The sequence below is a fragment of the Phoca vitulina genome, unplaced genomic scaffold (assembly GCF_004348235.1).
Source record: "Phoca vitulina isolate PV1807 unplaced genomic scaffold, GSC_HSeal_1.0 scaffold14, whole genome shotgun sequence".
NCBI lineage: Eukaryota > Metazoa > Chordata > Mammalia > Carnivora > Phocidae > Phoca > Phoca vitulina.
Genome location: NW_022589717.1, coordinates 29,328,320 through 29,347,894, shown reverse-complemented (window position 1 = coordinate 29,347,894; position 19,575 = coordinate 29,328,320). Strand labels below are relative to the sequence as shown.

The 19,575-nt window shown below is 43.4% G+C and overlaps 1 protein-coding gene across 4 annotated transcripts in view; it reads left to right on the top strand.

Annotated features, from left to right (window-relative positions):
• Window positions 1-19,575, top strand: part of RNF175 (ring finger protein 175) — a 48,200-nt gene extending 28,625 nt beyond the window's left edge. Inside the window, exons 4-9 of one of the 4 annotated variants that reach the window (XM_032413036.1) lie at window positions 952-1,106; window positions 5,534-5,641; window positions 8,928-9,048; window positions 12,847-12,977; window positions 16,489-16,590; window positions 18,811-19,575. In XM_032413036.1, the coding sequence (XP_032268927.1) occupies window positions 952-1,106; window positions 5,534-5,641; window positions 8,928-9,048; window positions 12,847-12,977; window positions 16,489-16,590; window positions 18,811-18,931 (738 nt within the window). In that variant the 3' untranslated portion in view covers window positions 18,932-19,575. Of the gene's footprint in view, window positions 1-951; window positions 1,107-5,533; window positions 5,642-8,927; window positions 9,049-10,225; window positions 10,949-12,843; window positions 12,978-16,488; window positions 16,591-18,810 lie in introns of those variants that run through there. The other 3 variants (XM_032413035.1, XM_032413037.1, XM_032413038.1) reach the window with 3 other exon arrangements.

Below are 19,575 nucleotides of genomic sequence, written 5' to 3'. Positions count from 1 at the left end.
ATCTTAGGTTTTGGCTATTGTTTAAACCTATCTGCTTTTCACAAGAGAAGTGATAGCTGGTATTCAGCCTGATCTAAGGAATGGGCATGTCACTGTGGTAACCATATCAAGTTGACGCACGAGCCAGCAGCTCAGTCTCTCCTGTTTCTGCCACATGGGATTGGGGCCAGCCAACTTAACCCTCTGAAGGCCGCTCGCACTCAGGTCAGTGGTACAGGCCGCAAGGAGTTACACACAGATGAACAGGAAAGAGTCTGCTCCACATCTTGGCTTGCCTGGAAGAGGCACCAGTACCTAAAAAGGAAAGGCCAGAAACAAAAAGATGGGCTGCATATCGAATAGTCCAGGGGGTGAGGGGGTCCCACAGTTGGGACTCCAGGGTTAACCCTGCAGGATGCACTGGGGTAGCAGGCAAAAGAGGTCCCAGAAGCTGCTGTGACGTCACTTCCTCCTTTGACATCACTGTGCATTTGTACATGTGCTCGTGATAGAAGAAACAGCCGCTTGGCTCCCTGTATTACATACTGTTTCCAGAGCACTTTCCCATCTGTGATGGTTTGATCCCCACCTCAGTCAGCACAGGCAAGCAGGGCAGGCATTGTTATCCCCTATGTTACAACAAAAGTGAGGCTCATTTGTCCAAAGTCACTTAGCTTTTGAAGCCCAAAGTTGCTTTCATCTGAAATATCTAGGCGAAAAGAGGTTAAAAAAAAAAAAAAAAAAAGAATATTTTGGGTTCTTTCCCATTTGAATTTTCAGAGGATCATACCAAGTCCCTCCAAAACTTTGCATGTATAGAAGAGCTTACAGCTGGATGGTGAGCTAGTTGCATGTTATAGACGGGATGGCAGAGGTGGTTTCCCCAGAGTAGCTTCAGAATCATTTACTAGTGGACTTGACATTCTGGGCCCTCAGTCATTGAAAGAGACTTTCTGTTCATTTTTCTGACAGTTGGTGACACTGTTGCAGATGTGGGTTGTCCCTCTCTATTTCACGATAAGGCTTTACTGGTGGCGGTTTCTGTCTATGTGGGGAATGTTCTCCATTATTACCAGTTACATCCTCTTCAAAGCTACCCGAAAACCGCTCTCAGGGAGAACACCAAGGTATGTATTCCATTCGTTCCTTCCCTGACATCCTCTTTATTGTAAGCACTAAGAAGTATACTTTAATTCCATTTTCCCCGGGTGGGGAAGGAGGGCATTACACTTCTTTTGCCTTCAGTAGCAAAACTATTTAGAGATTAGCTATACTGCTGTTAGTTCACGTTCATTATTTAATGGAGACTCAGACACACCTATAACATTTATTACTTCAGATGAAAGCCAGAAGAAAGAGAAGTGAAAGTATCGTTTAAACTTTCTAGAGCACTATTTGCATATTTATTTTCAGCTCAGCATTTTGTTTGACTCCATATAAGTTGGGTTACACACATTTTATAATAGAGCAAGAATTAGATGTTTGTATTTCTAACAACTATGTATTTTACATCGGATAAATCATAAGCAATGGACAACTTATTCCTCTCATAACAAATGAGGCTTTAATATTCCAATGATCATCTTAATTACCATTGCCAACCTCTTGACATTTCTATAATTCCATCATATTGTCTACAAATCTTTCCAAAGTGCTTATAATCTCATAATGTGCCCCTACGTTTGCTTTCGCTCTCTTTGTTCTCTAGATAAAATCTGAATCTGAATCTAGATAAAATTGAAATAGGATAAAGAGAAAATGTGTAAAGTGTTACATGGTAATAGGACAATGTCAAATTTTGATCTTTGTTGAAGAATAAATCATAAGCTCCTGTGAAATGTTTTTATGAGTATTTAGCCATTCAGATGTTTGTTCTTAATCCTTTAAAAATGTGGGAGAGACAAATACCAACTTTTCCTTCTACTTTGGAGAAGATAAAGTATGTGGTGAGAAATCAGATAAATAAATGTAATGATAAAGATTAATCTTCAAAGGCCTCTTGGCTGGCTCAACTGGAAGAGCATGTGACTCTTGATCTCAGGGTCATGAGTTCAAGCCCCATGCTGGATGTAGAGATGGCTTAAAAAAGTAATTTTTTAAAAAGATTGATATTCAAATAAATTCAGGTTGATATTTTAGTTTAATCCCACTTTGGGAAGAGCTTTGGGGTGGTGTTAGGAGACCTCCCAAACTGGCCAGTTTGGGGTTTTAGACAGCCTTTGTATGGCCTGGCTTGCCCATCAGCACATGGACATATGGCACACTTTCTCCTTCTTAAAAAATGTCGGTTATTTAAGACTTGTGAAAGTGATCCAAATTTTGGATGAACCAAACTGTACTTGTTTTCATTCCGTGGATATAATCTATATTGTATTTCAGTGAGACTAGTTCACTTCTCCACTTAGAATGAATCACCCAGGTAAACACAGTATTTCTGTGCATCTCAGCTCATTCAGTGCAGAGGAACGTCATGACAAGGAATACGCAAATGATGCCTCGTTACACTCCACGCCTCATTTATCCCAGATGGCCAGGGGCCCTTGCCCATCATGCACCCACTTCAGCTTCTTCTGCCTGCAAGCTCTGAGCCCTGGCAGAGCCTGAGAGCCAACACGCCCCACTAACGTTTAAGGAAAGACCTAGCCACCATTTGAAGAGATGACAATGGGAAAGGCTAATTAGGATCCCATTTCTTCTAGAAAAGCAGTCTGGATAAAGTTCTTGTTTATGAGAGGTAGCAGGTCCTAAAGATCTTTATGGATCTTTGTTTAATCATCATATTATAGGTAAGTCACTTCTTAGGTATTTTCCATTTGGAAACAGGATTTCATTACAGGCTAGGAAAACTGGTCAGAGCAAATCAACCTGGTGCAAAGGCAAACCCAAGGGGAGGGGTCCCCTGCACCGGGGCGGTTTAAAACCCAGCTGTTCCTCCCCCAGAGTATATCAAGCCCTCCCTGTGGGTCAGAATAACAGAGAAGGGGAAGTGAGGTTCCTCTCTACCGCATAGGGTTCAGGCTCAAAAACAGGCCACAAACCGGCCACAAAGAGCCTGGCTTGCCCACATCAATTGCAGGCCAAGCTGTCCTTTGTGGAGGCTGAAGCACTAATCTGGTTTCTCTGCCTTCCAGTTGTAATCTAAGTAGCAAGGGGGTTCTGGGCTCTAGTGTTCTAGAAACGTGTGCCCCCAATAAGCAGGAAGATCTGGGGGTGGCGGGGATTTGGAAAATCTAACACATCTGTAATAATTACATGACATACTGAGCATTGACTGTGCCGAGGCTTTTGCACATGAACACAACCTTCGGAACTACCCTAGGAGCTAGTGTCGTCATCCGCACCTTATAAATGGGGCAATCGTAGGAAGAAGTGGCCAGTGTCCCACAGGCAGTCACGGGGAGGGGGAGTCCAGAATCATACCAAAGACTACCAGAATGCATGGGGCGCCTGGGTGGCTCAGTCGGTTAAGCGGCTGCCTTCGGCTCAGGTCATGATCCCAGGGTCCTGGGATCGAGTCCCGCATCGGGCTCCCTGCTCTGCGGGGAGCCTGCTTCTCCCTCTCCCTCTGCCTGCTTCTCTGCCTACTTGTGTTCTCTCTCTATCTCTCTGTCAAATAAATAAATAAAATCTTTAAAAAAAAAAAAAGACTACCAGAATGCAGAACCCCTGCTCCCAACATCATGCTGTGCCTTCACAACGTCAACAAATCGCTTGGCACAGAGAAACCCGGCAGTTTAAAAAGTCAGGAACGCCTGAGGTGCTGGCACAACCTTGAGAGGGGCCCCTCAAGGTGCAGAGAGGGTACGTTGAGTTGGAGTACGCGTGGAGTTCTAGGACCCCCACTCTGGTGCTGGCGGATGCTGTGGGGGCGGAGGGGGAGGCCCTCTCAGAGCTAGCGGCTCTCCGCACTGTCACCCTTTTAGCAACATAAACTTCCTCCTCCACCAGGCTGCACTAAGCAGTGATCCAGACTGCTAGGCCCTGGCAAATCAAAAGGATCGGCAGCCCAAGGAGTCACTGTGGCAGAAAGACCCCCCCACACACAGAACCCTCTCTGGCCCCTTTTAGAGATGACAAAGGGCTCAGAGCGACTTGACCCACCTTGTGCAGTGTCTGCGGGTTTCCGAGTTTCCGGCTCCACGGAACTCCCCTGGGTGGACCCCTCCCGCGGGGCGGGATTACACCTGCAGGAGGAGAGGAGGGGGCGTGGCCCACATGGCCCTGCTAGCCACTTGCCTGAAGTGGGGAAACCTTTCACCCATAGAAATGATGTGAATGACAACTCCTGTCTCAAGCCAGCCCACCAACTCCCATGTAAAGCATCATGTTTCAGAAGGCCCCTTTGGACTGGAATTCAGTGAAGCACGGCATCTTTTAAAATAACCTCGAAACATTGCATCAGTAATATCATAGAACGTAAGCATTTGGAGCAATGGCTCCAACAGGGAGGAAGCTGGCAGAGGTGAGAGAGTTGGAGGCAGGGCTCCAGAGGTGGGAGGTGAGACGGTGTGGTAAAGTCTCTGGAGTGCGATTCTGAGTGAAGAGCGCTGTGAAAGGCAGGAACAGGGGCTTCTGAGAACCAGAGGGAAAGAGCTGAGAGACAAACAGGGCCTCCTGCTTGGGAGTAACAGTCCAGCCACCCCCTTCTTTTCTCTGGGCGCCAAGGACAGCACCCAGCTGCTCCTTCTCCTTCTACCACCTCTTCTAGTTCCAGTGGGCAGAACCTTGCTCTGTGACACATGCCCAGTGGGTCTGGGCTCCCCACCTCTTCCCACATCCTCCCAGGCATGAAGCAGCCACGCGGGCCCTTCTGTAGTTTTTCTAAGGGCTTTTACTGACAGGGATAAGGGAAACAAACAGGGTACGGGGCTCCATTCTAGATCATCTATACCCTTCCCCGCTATCCCCAATCTCCCACTTCTCCATTTCAACCCCATGGGAAGAAGGAAAGGCATTAACAGTGGTCATGGTACATGCTGGGATACACAGAAGACCGATCCACATAGCAGGAGGCTCACTCGTGATTCCATCCCAGGGCTAGGGGAGGAGCTCTGTGAGTGGAGAGGACTTAGGATGAGGCTGAGCTCACTACTAATGACATCTGCCCTGGGGCTGCGGGGTGGAGGGGCAGCAGGAGCAGGAGGGGGGAGAAACTCCTGGGGGAGGAGGTCCCCTCCTCCTGACTTCTCTGCTCATCTTTTGCTTACCTCCAAGCTACTCCTGCCAAAGCCACTCTAAGCTAACCCTAGGGCCAAAAAAGAGATGGGGAGGCAGGATCCCAGATAGAGAAACCATCCCTGAAGATCACTCTTACATGAGGAACATAGATAAGTTACAATGAATTTGTATATGCGTGTGCATACTATTTATATAGTTTGTTGATGTATTAAAACTGTAGATTATTATTGAGTTTAGCTGATATAAACTACTTGTGTATATTACATGAAAAATAGAATTCTAGAAATTAAAAACTGACTTACAAAAATGTTTGAGGAAGATAAAATACTTTATAATATATCATGTTCTGTATTTCTCCCCATTTTACACTCCACAGATTGGTCTACAAATGGTTTCTTCTAATCTACAAACTCAGCTATGCATTTGGTGTTGTGGGTTATTTGGCTATCATGTTTACAATGTGTGGATTCAATTTATTTTTCAGGTAAGTATCTCCAATTAAGACCTTAATATCTCCAAGCACTGTGCCACATTTGCCTGGCCGCATTCTCTGTATCTGGAAGTATTTGGCCCTGTGATGTTCCATGCCCACATTGTTTATAGTAGATATCATTGGTAGAGTAAATGTCATTGGTGGAAACAACCAGAAAAGTATAAGAGGAAACCCTAGAGAATAAAAAATTTTCACAATTTATAAGCTTTAAAGAAAATCTGTACTATCTGATAGGCAAATTTTAAAGATCGCCATTAAAATTAGGCTTACATTTGTGGTAGAGTAATTCTTACTGAACTACAAATTTCCCCTCCATAAAATTCCGAAGTGTCATTTCCTTGTATATATCTTCTTTCTTAAAACCTCTAGAACTATGCTGTCCAGTGCAATATATGATAGATCATGTGACTATTGAGCACCTGGAATATGAAATAAAGTGTTTTGCAACTATAAAATACACACTAGATTTCAAAGTATGAAAAAATAATTTTTATATTGACTACATGTGAACTACACTGGGGTGTATTGGTGAAATTATTTCCTGTTTCTTTTTAATGTGGCTACTAGGAGACTTTTTTATTTTATTTATTTATTTGACAGAGAAAGAGAGCACAAGTAGGCAGAGCGGTAGGCAGAGGGCGAGGGAGAAGCAGGCTCCCCAAGCAGGGAGCCCGATGCGGGGCTCAATCCCAGGACCCTGGGATCATGACCCGAGCCGAAGGCAGATGCTTAACCAACTGAGCCACCCAGGCGCCCCTAGGAAATTTTTAATCTATATTTCTGTATTGCCATGGACAGCACTGCTCTAGAATTTTGTTTCTGGTACCCATGAAATCCCTTTTCCTGAGGACAGTCAGAAAAGGACAAAACTGAGTGCTTAGAACTTGAGTGAGAGGTAAGGAGATAACAGCAAGAAAGCCTTGGGAGCAGTCAAGGAAATCAGGATAATCGTAACTCAGAACAGAGCTCCCACCAGAAGGATGGTTGCTGAGATGTGCTGTGGATGAAGGTTCTCATGGGCAGAGCCATGGCCGTGTAATCAACCTGTGGTCTGGAAAGGGAATTTACGACCTACCACACAGCTGTGGGAAACAGCTCAAATAAAAAATTCCCCAGAATATCTCTCACATCGAATTTCCTCTAAGTCTCTGGGACCCTAACAGAAATTGAAAGGCAGAGATTGATGACCCTTAACTCATAAAATAGGGAAGGAAATTGGATGGAGTGTCAGCCCTGAGGGGAAGGACTCTTCCTATGGCAACATCACTGATTTTATAAGCATTTCATGTCACTTTCAGAGCAGGAGCTCCCACCATTTTCTAGCAGGAAAGGGATAGAAAGTAATTGTACAGATCTATGATTTCTATATAATTTTGTGTACAGAAAGACACTGATTTCCTTTTTCAGCATACCATCTATATAACTTTGTTTTAGTGACTGTAAAAATATTCATAAGGATTTTATGAAATCACTGAGCCTATAGTTGTCCCAAGACTATTTTCCATAAGATTGTAAGATCCTTAGCCATGACTTCTCCTACAATGAGGCACACCAAGAACTTAACCCTTCAGGCTGGGAAGGAACTATTTTTTCACTCCTTAGTGTTATTGACTATCACTGTTTTAAGATTCTTTTCTGTGGAACCACAAATCTGTCACTATACTTTTTATCAGTTAGATTATAATACATCCTCCCCTGAACATGGAGAGAAGATAATCTTCATTCCTCCCCATTGCCCCAATTCTCAAATATACTCAGGCAAATCTTGAGAGAATAAAGCCATCATTTGTGTTGGAATTCCCAATTCACATCACCAAAAGATCTGTATCTCGAAGTCTACAAAGCTCTCTGCCTGTACCGTTTCCTCCTCAAACTAACAGAGCACAGAACAACCAGAAAATGTTTCCAGAGACAGACTACCCAGCTCCCCTCCACTTCTCAACTTGCTGCCTGACTCAATCAGATCCTACCCAGGTGCAGAGCTAATATTTGAAACTGTTGACAGATATAACAAACCATATGTACAATGATTAAGATTCATTAAATTAGGAGCTAATTACGTTAGGGGCTGATTGTTTTTTTGTTTTTGTTTTTTTTTTTGACACAGAGAGGGAGAGAGCACAAGCAGGGGGAGTGGGAGATGGAGAAGCAGATTCCCCGCTGAGCAGGGAGCCCGATGCGGGGCTCGATCCCAGGACCCTGGGATCATGACCTGAGCCAGAGGCAGACGTTTAACGACTGAGCCACCCAGGCGCCCCTGACTGTTCACTTCTTAAAGAAATATTTCCCTTAAAAATGGGGTGGGGATGGGGCGCCTGGGTGGCTCAGTGGATTAAGCGTCTGCCTTAGTGCAGGTCATGATCCCAGGCTCCCTGCTCAGCAGGGAGCCTGCTTCTCCCTCTCCCTCTGCCCCTCCCCTGCTTGTGCTCTCTTTCTCTAATAAATAAATAAAATCTTTTTAAAAATTGGGGTGGGGGTTATCATAGAGAATCCTATTATATTTGAAATATGATCCAACTTGCAAAATTTTTTTTCTGATTAATACACAGCAACTACGGCACAGTAGCCAAGGGCCTCAAAATTGGAGCTTGAGCCCTAGTACCAATTGTCATGTTAAGCAAATCATTTCTTCTAAATCTCCACGTTTTCAAATGCAAAGTGGGGATAATCCTATCTACCTCCAGCATTTGTTAGGGAAGTAAACTTTTGAAAGCCTTCTGTAAAATCTAAGTTTGATAGCAGGGATTCCCAACCTGAGGAACTTCTAAAAAGCAATGCTCTGCAGACCCCACCCCAGGCCACTTACAGTTCAGCAGTCTTAAATCTCCCCCAGGTGATTCTAATCTATATTGAAGGCTGAGAACCACTGCTCTATTAAGGAGGTTCTTAAGGTTAGCTGCCCACTGGAATCACCTGGCTCTGGAGAGGTTCCAAAAATATTGCTGCCCAGACTTCACCCCCAAGAGAGTCTGATGTCATTAGTCTGGGGTTCAGGGGGCACAGTTTTATAAGCTGCCCAGGCCTTTCTTTGCACAGCCCAGCTTGAGAACTGCTAGTTAGAAGACCCTCTCAAGAATTATTTTGTCCACTTGTCACTGAGTAGTAAAATCTGAGGGGAATTTAGAGAATTTAAAATACTTTAAAAAAATTTTTTTTTAAATCAAGTAATCAAATTTCTGTTAGATATCCTGGCAGGAAATGTCCTCTAAGCTGCAGCCCTTCCCGAGCCCCACAAATGCCACGTTCTTATTTTACCTTACACTGTTGTTTTCAATAGAATCAAGGCTAGAGATTCCATGGATTTTGGCATCGTATCCTTGTTCTACGGCCTCTACTATGGTGTAATGGGGAGAGACTTTGCAGAAATCTGTTCGGATTACATGGCCTCTACGATAGGGGTGAGTGTTGCTTTCATTCTCTGAAACCACTACAGCACACAGAGAAATGGTCTCATCTTACACGTTTGCATCCCTTTTCAGAAATACATCGATCTTTTTTGGTTCTCCCAGGCCAGCTGCTCCCTGATTCTCCTTGCATCAAAAATTATCTTTGCTAATTGCTTTAAAAATATACTCCTTATTTATATAAAGTGGTTGGGAAATAAGGCATCTCATCTTTGTATTTATTTATTTATGTTTAAGTCATCTCTACACCACCATGGGGCTCAAACTCACAACCCTGAGGTCAAGAGTCACATGCTCTACCGACTAGGCCAGCCAGGCACCCCCAAAGGCCTCTTTTTAAATAAAATAATTATTTGGAAGCAGCCATATCTAGCATACTCCAATTGCCAACATTGAAAGGATTAGTAGGGGTGTCTGGGTGGCTCAGTCGGTTAAGCGTCCAACTCTTGATTTCAGCTCAGGTCGTGATCTCAGGATTGTGAGATCGGGTCCCACGTTGGACTCCGTGCTGGCCATGGAGCCTGCTTCAGATTCTCTCTCTCCCTCTCCCTCTGCCCCGCCCCCATCTCTCTAAAAAAAACAAAGGAAAGGATTAGGAAAAATTTAATAATAATAAAAACCTTTCTATCTGCCTAACACAGAAAGTCATATTTGATGCACATAAAGTACTCTGGACTCCATCAGTGCCTCAGGGTTACTCCTCATAAAGATCAGTTATCATTATACAGCATTAGAAGTAGAAGATACAAAAACTGTGCCAAATGTATTCTGACTGTATAAAATTTTAAAAATACCCCTAATAGCTTTTTAAAAACCTCTCTTAAGAGTAAACTCCAAATAGACATACTTTCTGGTTAGATGGATTCCAGATTCAGATATTAGAAGCATTCATCTACGCCTGACACATGCGCATCTCTCAAACTCACAGGGGCTCCAGGGATGACCCAGTGGTGTCAAGAATTCCATGTCTCTGCCCTCTACTGGTCTCTTGGTACACAGCAGATATGAAATGGAAAAGCTAGTGCGAGTGGCAAGGGAAGAGTATAATTCAGGACTGTTCTTCTCTCTCTCCATTTATGGGGCAAGACTAAGTAGACATGACCCTAACTTCATCCCCATCCCATCCGCCCTTCTCCATTTATGTAGGCTCTATCTTGCTCTTTTCCTGTAGCCTGGAATCCACTTCTGTGGTGAAATGCTGGAACAAGCTACTTTTTGGAATTCCTCTGCCATGCATCATCTATGGGACAACTGCCTTTTTTATAATGTTTATGGTGAGCACAGGAGGGAACATTTCCACTCCTACTTCCCCCAGCAAAAGCCAGAAGCCACACTCCTTAAAAAATACGTAACCCCTGTGGCAAGGAGCACACCTTGTGCCCGGATCTTTTCTAATACCATTCTACAATAAAAGGAACCAGGGCTCCTTGGAGAAACGGTTGATTCTAGGTCTTGGCAAGGAACATACAAATGCGCCTGGAGTATCTTGTATTGCCAGAAGTTAAGGAAGTGCTCGAAAAACCAACCAGACAAAAAAAATACCACAATGATGAGGGTTATTCAAAAAGATACAGAAGCCAACTGAAAAAGCTGCCAATGGCCAAAGCTGGAACGATATGTGCAACAAAACAGTAGTAGTAATAGCAGTAGAAGCTGCAGCAGCATTGGCTTATAACCCCACGTCTAAAATAAATTATCATGAGTCCATATTGATATGAACGAAGGAATGCATGAATGACTGGAGGAGAACAGACAAATCTCCTATGCAGAAGAATTCCACGTAACTTATGTAGGTACTCCAACCTTAAGATGGCTGTATGCTTAAGGTTTTTGTGTCAACTGGGTAGGCTAAGGTGTTCAATTGTTTGACCAAACACCCAAACACTAGTCTAGATACACACACACACACACACACACACGCTATCAGGTCCTTTTCTCTGGAGAAACCTCACTGACAGTGAGAGCATAACGCCCCTCTCCTTATGAATGGGCTGCTCATGGTGATTTCCTTCCAAAGAGTACAGAATAGGAAGGAATAAAAGAAAGAGTAGCTTTGGGGCACCTGGGTGGCTCAGTCTGTTGAGCGTCTGCCTTCGGCTCAGGTCATGATCCCAGGGTCCTAGGATTGAGCCCCCTGTCGATCGAGCCCTGTGTCGGGCTCCCTGCTCAGCGGGGATTCTGCTTCTCCCTCCCCCTCTCCGTCTTTGTGTGCGCACTCTCTCTCTCTCTCTCTCAAATAAAGAAATAAATCTTAAAAAAAAAAGAAAGAAAGAAAGAAAAAGTAGCTTTATAGTGGAGAAACCTGACAGACACTGCCACAAGCCTGGTGATCAAGGCTAATAGCAACAGTGATAAGTCATATTGATAGCATGTACCTTCGCTATGGTGTGATAAGAATGTCACCTCTGTTATCTTCCTCCCTAAAACCCATAACCTCAGTGTCATCAAGAGAAAGACACCAGCTAAATTCCAATTGAGAGACATTCCACAGGATACTCCCCCAAACTGTCAAAGTCATTGAAAAAAAGCAAAGTCTGAGAAGCCACCATAGCCAAGAGGAGCCTAAGTGGTATCCTAGATGAGATTCTGGAACAGAATAAGGACATTAGACTTAAAAAAAAAAAAAAAAAAAAAAACCTAAGTAATCTGAATAAAGTATGTATAAAGTATGTACTTTATTTCATAGTAAGTGTCATTGTTGGTTCACTGATTGTGACGAAGTTACCATACTAATGTAAGATGTTAATAATAGGGCACATGGGGTATATGGTATATGGGGGCTTGCACTATCTTCATATCTTTTAAGTCTAAAACAATTATTCAATGAATATTTATTTTTTAAAAAAAAGCTTCTTAGGGATTCTAGGGCCGCCTGGGTGGCTCAGTGGGTTAAGCGTCTGCCTTCGGCTCAGGTCATGGTCTCCGGGTCCTGGGATCCAGCCCCACGTCGGGCTCCCTGCTCGGCAGGGACTCTGCTTCTCCCTCTCCCTCTACTCTTCCTGTTTGTGCTCTCCTTCTCTCAAATAAATAAATAATCTTTTTTTTTTTTAAAGATTTTATTTATTTGAGAGAGAGAGAAAGTGAGAGCGAGTAAGCACGAGCAGGGTGAGGGGCAGAGGGAGAAGCAGACTCCATGCTGAGCAGGGAGCCCGACGTGGGACTTGATCCCAGGACACTGGGATCATGACCTGAGCCGAAGGCAGCCGCTTAACCGACTGAGCCACCCAGGCGCCCAATAAATAAATAATCTTAAAAAACAAGCTTCTTAGGGACTCTAATGTGCTGCCAATATTGGAATCATTCTTCATCCTCAGTACTAGAAAGATGCAGGTATCCCAAGTTAGAATTCTAAAAGCATTGCACCCAATGGGGTTAGTCTGTGTGCTCCTTCTCATCACATGGGAATTAAAAAATATAGCGATGCCTCAGCTTACTCCAGACCTGTGCACTAATCTCTAGAATAAGAGAAAGGGTCAGGCTATAGGTAAGCTTAAAAAGCTTCCTTAAAAAGCTCTGAACTACAGCCCTGGATAAAAGACTTTTCCCCTTGAAGGATTCCTCATTGGGGAGGTTGAATTGGAGGTCATAGTTAGCCATGTGCTTTGGGTCCATGTGGGGTTCAGTGGGTTCTTGCCTGGAGACCCTGACCCTACTGAAGCATTCCTATGGGGAAGAGTGTTTCAAGTTCTAAACCGAGGAAGAAGCAGTACAGACTCAGTGGCTTCCCTGTGTTCTGAGAAGGAATGGCATGTGCCTTCTTTTCCAACAGTGCTCTGTGTGTTTCCCCAGCAGTTCTCTAGCATCAGTGGGATGCCCACGAGGAGCTTGTCAGAAAAGGTCTGTGCCGTCTGTGGGCAGATCATCGTGGAGCTCGATGAAGAAGGGCTCACTGAGAACACCTACCGGCTCGCATGCAATCATGTGTATCCTTTTCACAGGAAGCCATACGGGCTTCATCAAGCCGTGATGGGAGGCAATTTCATATACTCTGTGTTGGTCACGGGAGTTGGTAACTCACCCCTTCCCCCTCCTCCTCCTCCTCCACCTCTCAGCATCTCCTCTGCCTTGCTGAGCTAGCTCCCATCCCCCAAACCCCAGGCCTTGAGCCTCCACCATCTCTCTTGTTGAGACTTTCTGATAATCCCTGCTGAAAAATGAACTGCTGCTCTTCTGCTAGTAATTGCCTTTTTAAAACTGAATCTTACTGCCATACGGACTAGAAAAGCTGCAGCGTGTGCCCAAGACTCTGGCTGGGAAAGTTAGCAAAGCCGTAAGTGAACAGATAGCCAAGAAGGACCAGGGAGAGAAGGGTTTGGGGGTGAGAAAAAGTGGAGTTTCGGGTGCAGGGAGGAACTCAGGACTCTCCAGGTGGAGCCTGGGTCTGAATCTCACAGGACTGAACACAGCAGATTGTGCCTGGAAATAATCCCGGGAACTGCTTGTGTCCACACTGGTAGTGGGGGCAGCCAAGTATCAGCTTTCGTCTTGGAAAGAGGACAAGGCCATAGGCAGCAGGATACCTTTGATTACAGAAGGAGGGACCAAACCTTGAGCACCCAGTTCTTGGACCATTTGACTCCTCTGCCTGTGAGTTCTGCCCCAAATGGCTGATGGATCTTTAGGTGTTAGGAACCAGACAAGCCTGGGCCTGGAAACTAGCATTCTTTGGGAATTCCAGTAACTGTGGAGGAAGACCTCAATATGTGGAAAGATACTGGGATCATGAGCCCTAAGCCAAGCAGCCCATGCTGCCCCAGCATATAACTCTGGAGACCAAAGTCATGTTTGGGTTGGCAGACAATCAGTATTTTAATTCTTTTGTAAATACAGGGGAAAGAAGGTGTCATTTATCTTTATTTTATAGTCAATATCAATTTGATAATGTTGCTCTACACTCAGTTCAAAGTTCTGGCATTATGAGGTGGTTAAGCCACCTGTCTTCCGCCTCTGAAGCCCACCTAACTCAGTAATACTCTAGACGTGCAGTGCCTATGATTTGGTTTAATTTGGACAGATTGCATTTATTCAATCCTGAGAGGTAAAAAATGGACTAAATGCATCTGAAATGTAATAGGACCCCTCACTCCAACATTTAAGCCTTACTATTTTAAGATAAGAAACACAAAGGTATTCCACATGGAATTCTATGGTGGCTTTTCAGTGTGATACCTTTCCCAAAAAAACTATCCTTCTTTGGAAGAAATTTTCCAAATCTGGCCCTAGTTTTAAACGTGATTTACTTTTCAAATGTTGGACCAGAGCCCTTTCTGCCATTTGCAAGTGGAAATAATTTCTCTCTCCACCTTTAAAAGCGCTTAGGGATTGTTGTACATGTGTGCATATGTAATCTAAAATGTAGTCACCCTTAAATTTGCTTTGCAGGGAGGATTATTAATGGCCCACTTTAGCATGAGTCATATGAGCAAGGAGTGGGAAAACATGACTTATATTAACAAGGTGGGGCAGGGGAAGGAATCTGAATATTGCTCTGCAGCAATTCTGCCACCTTGGAGACTTTTCAGCATCGAGATTTTGAAGATGAGACAGAGAATATTAAAGAGGAGGTGGACATTTCAATGCTGTCTCCATGACCCCTGACCTCTATACCTATCTAGAAGATGGGGCTGTACTCCAGCCTTTTGAATAAAGGGCTGTAAGGGCTTTGGGTTTAAAATCTTTGCTATAGGGGCGCCTGGGTGGCTCAGTTGGTTAAGCGACTGCCTTTGGCTCAGGTCATGATCCTGGAGTCCCGGGATCGAGTCCCACATCAGGCTCCCTGCTTGGCGGGGAGTCTGCTTCTCCCTCTGACCCTCCCCCCCCCCATGCTATCTCTCTCATTCTCTCTCTCTCTCTCTCAAATAAATAAATAAAATCTTTAAAAAAATAAAAATAAAAATAAAATCTTTGCTATAATACACCGCTTTATGTTAATTCAAGCCTATTGCAAAAATGACCCAATTCCAAGAACATAAAACAGTGGAAACTCTTAGTTGCAGAAAGATCTATATTGAGGACCTATATACATGGCCTTGACTTGTCTACACTTCACAGTCCTCCATTTGTTAGGGAGGAAATTTCCACATCATTGCTGTTCACATGGGTGACAGCAGGCTAGTCAGAAAAATCGTGTGATCTGGATCCAGAAAGCCACACTGGGATCAAGAACTGTAGAAATAGGGGCGCCTGGGTGGCTCAGTCGTTAAGCGTCTGCCTTCGGCTCGGGTCATGATCCCGGGGTCCTGGGATCGAGCCCCGCATCGGGCTCCCTGCTCCGCGGGAAGCCTGCTTCTCCCTTTCCCACTCCCCCTGCTTGTGTTCCCTCTCTTGCTGTGTCTCTCTCTGTCAAATAAATAAATAAAATCTTTAAAAAAATAAAAAAATAAAAAAATAAAAATAAAAAAAAAAAAAAAAAAAAAGAACTGTAGAAATAAATAAACTAGTAGGATGGATCAATAGGATGGATCTCATTACTGTTAATCACTTTGCTCAAATCTACAATGTTGTGGAACCCGAGAAAATATATTTGCAAAAGTAATTGGTTTTGAGTGATTCATTCAAATATTTATTTAATAAATAGGCCTTTAGGCACTGCTTAAGGTGCTGAGGACAGAAAAGAATGAGACGTCATCCCACAGGTAGCCGGTGGTCCAGAAGAGACGTGTATGCTCATGGAATGTCATGATACAATGTGATATGAGCTCTAATAGGAGCATTCCCCTGCTGCTGTGGGAAAACATGGGATGCGCTCTCAACTTTAGGGGCAAAGGGTCAAACTCTGCAGACAAGGCGAGATATACAAATGAATCTATAAATGCCTAGAGTTTCAGAATTTTATTAGGTTTATAGTCTATTAAAAGTAAGTGACTCCTTATCAGTAATAAAAAAAAAAACTTGAGGTAGGACTTATGAAGCTAACAGAAATATGCATTAAGTTTGCGGTTTATGACTACAAATAACTGAAGCTTGTCTAAGTGCCTAGGACAAGTCTGATTACATAGTAGGTAAGGAATAATGCACAGAAAGTAGAACAGGGAAGTGCTATGGTGAATGCCTAAGAAGAGCACAGTCAGCGAGGCAGAGAAATGCCATGATACATTTACATAAAATATTACTGTAAAAAAGCACTTTCATATTCTTTATCTACTTTAAATCTTGGGAGGATCAAGTGAAGCAAGAAGAACAAGTAAAGCCAAGGAGCTGTATAGACTCCTCAGGGTCCTAAAGTATGGCAGCTCTGACTGCAAGCTCCCAGTCCTTGGGGGTTCCATCGTCCTGCAGAATCTTCCTTAGATAGTGATGTACACAATCAGGTCACGACTGACAGCCACTCTCACCCTCGACTTCCTCCCCGCAGATGGGGTCATTTCCATTATGCCATCATGAAGCAGACCTTGCCATTTAATATCTAGAAAATTCCCTAACAAGATGCCTAAGCTTTCACGAATTCTGCATCCGAGGTTGGTGTATAGTTGGTAAAAAGCAGACTTGCCCTTACTGCAAAGAGAAGGTTGATTTGAAGAGGATGATCAGTAACCCGTATCCTTTTTTTAAAAAAAAGTTTGAAGTATTATCTTAAATGTTCCTGGTAATGCATTCTTCAATCTGTATTTTCATTTTCTTCATTACAGTTTTAGCAGAAATATTTGTTTTCCCTAGCCATTTATTTCAAAACGACTTCCTGGTCTCTTTTCTCCCCTGGGCCCATGTTACTACTCTGGCTAGGAACTTGAATGCCAAAAAAGATACATTCTACTCTTCATATTCCATATATTCCACTATAAGCACTTTAGTGGAAATGTAATGGGATGTTGCAAGAGATAGGTAAATATATGGCAGGATTAGATAGATGGATGATAGACCTATAAATAGATGATGGATGGATGGATGGATAGGTACGCAGGCAAATAGATGGATGACAGTGGATGGGATGAGTGGATGGGTAGACAAACATATAGACTAGAAATGAAATTTTTAAAAAGATTTTATTTATTTATTTATTTATTTATTTGCGAGAGAGCGAGCATAGCGGAGGTTTGAAGGGGGAGCAGCAGAGGGAGAGGGAGAAGCAAACTCCCTGCTGAGCAGGGAGCTCAAGGTGGGGCTCGATCCCAGGAGCCCCGGGTCATGACCTGAGCCAAAGACAGATGCTTAATCGACTGAGCCACCCAGGTGCCCCTGGAATTGAAATTTTAAAAGCCCCAAATGTGAACTAGGGTAGAGAAAAAAATTTTTAAGGTGTACTAAATTTTATTATTTCCAGAGAGAGGATTTTTTTACCCCCTGTATTTTGGCCTTTTAAATTCCTTGGCATGCCTCATCTCGTCTTGGGCTAAACCCTAGGGATAATAATAGTGAAAGAAAATGAGGACCTACAGACAGCTTATGGCAACAATCAGGATTTTTATAGACACCAGTGTTCTCCAACTGAGGCCACAGGAAGCCTCAATGGTCCCATCCAGAGCTGATTAACAAAGACTTAGTCCTCAACCCCACTGGCCCAAGACCATAATATATCTCTTGGGGGGCGGGTAGGAAATGGGATTAAAACATATCCCGACCTTATGCAGAAAACATTGAGAGGTTGGCGTCAACCTACCAAGTACTCTCTCTTCTCCTAAGAGACAGCCAGCCTTTCTATACATTCTGTGTCCCGGTCAGCTACATTTTACAGTGCTGAAGGAGACACCGCCCTTGTTCCCTGCTCCCCCTACTCTTCACCAACCCTAAATATACAGGTGTAACCATGGCTGTTGGCAGCAGTGCTCCCATCCCTGAGAACTGCAGATCAAGGAAAGATTTGCCCTTAGGGCAGCGAGGAAGCAGCACCGTGGGTCTCTGTGTCTTAGGGGGCGGCAACAGAGAACACCTCTGCGGCCCCCAGCTCCATGTACAGGCCTGAGCTTTCTCAGGGAGTCAGTGCAACTCAAGCACAGCCACCGCTAATGGCTAATGATGGTTGTGTGATGCTTCTCCCTCCCTCCTTTTCATGCACTCTCCCTGAAGTTCCCTTCTAATACGAGGAGACCGAGTCCAGAACCACTTTTGGTTAATACCTTATGAAACGAAAATATATGCATCTTTGTTATAAAATTGATGATAATATAATCCTGAACGTCACCTTAAACGATCATGTAAATAACAAAGGACAATGGGTTACTCTATATAGTCTTGAGAGAGTAAACTTTTGAGTATTACATGTGCTCTTTTTATTGAGACTCAGTAAAAAAAAAAAAGCTACTTGGGGAATATTTGCCTTTATGTATATAACATTGCTATCACAAATATTATGTATTAATTATGTCCCCTTAGCACAATTTATCAGCGAAATCAGGAAAAAGTGTATCTTATCTGTGATGTTTTTCTTTGAAATACACAATGCGCTCCCTCTGATGAGCCAGTCACAGGAAAGCCCAAGGCTGCCTTGGCTCACTTACAAAAGCTTCCATGATCCTTGGTTTTCCAGTGTAGCCATTTCCCCTTTCCCACTCTTAGTAGTGACCCTCACCTTTAGTTCTTGCTTCATAGTCTGGGATTTTATTGTAAACTGTTTTGATTTACTTTTGGAAATTCGGTGTAGTGTAAATAACAACGATAACCAAATGCTATAAAAATCACAGAAGGGGATTTTAAATGAGCACATAGAATTAATAAGAAAGGAAATAACCACTCATTGCATTGCTTATTATATTTGCAAATGAGATTGAATATTTCTGCTACTTGACTGCATAGAGAGCAACCTCCTTAACTGAGATTTAGCTGGGAGCGCACACACTTTCTGTATGGACAAATCCTTGATTGGCTTCGTTATTTGGTGGCCTGGCAACCCGTGGTGATTGGAATAGTTCAAGGCATTAATTACTCACTAGGGCTGGAATAGTACAGCAGACCTACTCTGGAAGCAACGTGTTGCATGTTGAAATATTTTTAAATCCTTGGTCCTACATTTATTATTGATAATCTTTTTTTAACTTCAGAGGTGAGCCCCAGAGTTTAGAGAACTGAATAAAACTCAGGGCCCTACAAAAGGCAATCTGTCTGTGTGGAAAGAATTTAAAAGAGAAGCTGAATGTCAAAAGTTCAGGAAAAAACACAAGTAAAACCAATGAATCAGTAAAGTCGTAATCAGTAAAAGTTTATTGTGCACACATCAGAAAGATCGTTTGCAAATCAAGAGCACTCAGACAAAAACACAGAATGAAGCTCAGAGGTGTATGTTAAGGCAACAGCTTATATAGTGCAGACGCAGGGACTGTGTATTCTTCACAGTGATTGGTTACAATACTGGAATTCTCTTAAATGAAAGGGAATTGGTTAGTGATCACCTCATATCAATTTTGGGAAAACAAATTAAGTCTTGCTTATGATTTTCAGAGGCCTAAGCAAGAAGTACCCGGATCAAGTTAGCCTTATTTGTCTTGCAAACTAAGCTAAATCAAGCTTTGCTTGTAAGACTAAACTGGTTTGGGGGCACCTAGGTGGCTCAGTTGGTTAAGCATCTGCCTTTGGGTCATAGTCCTGGGG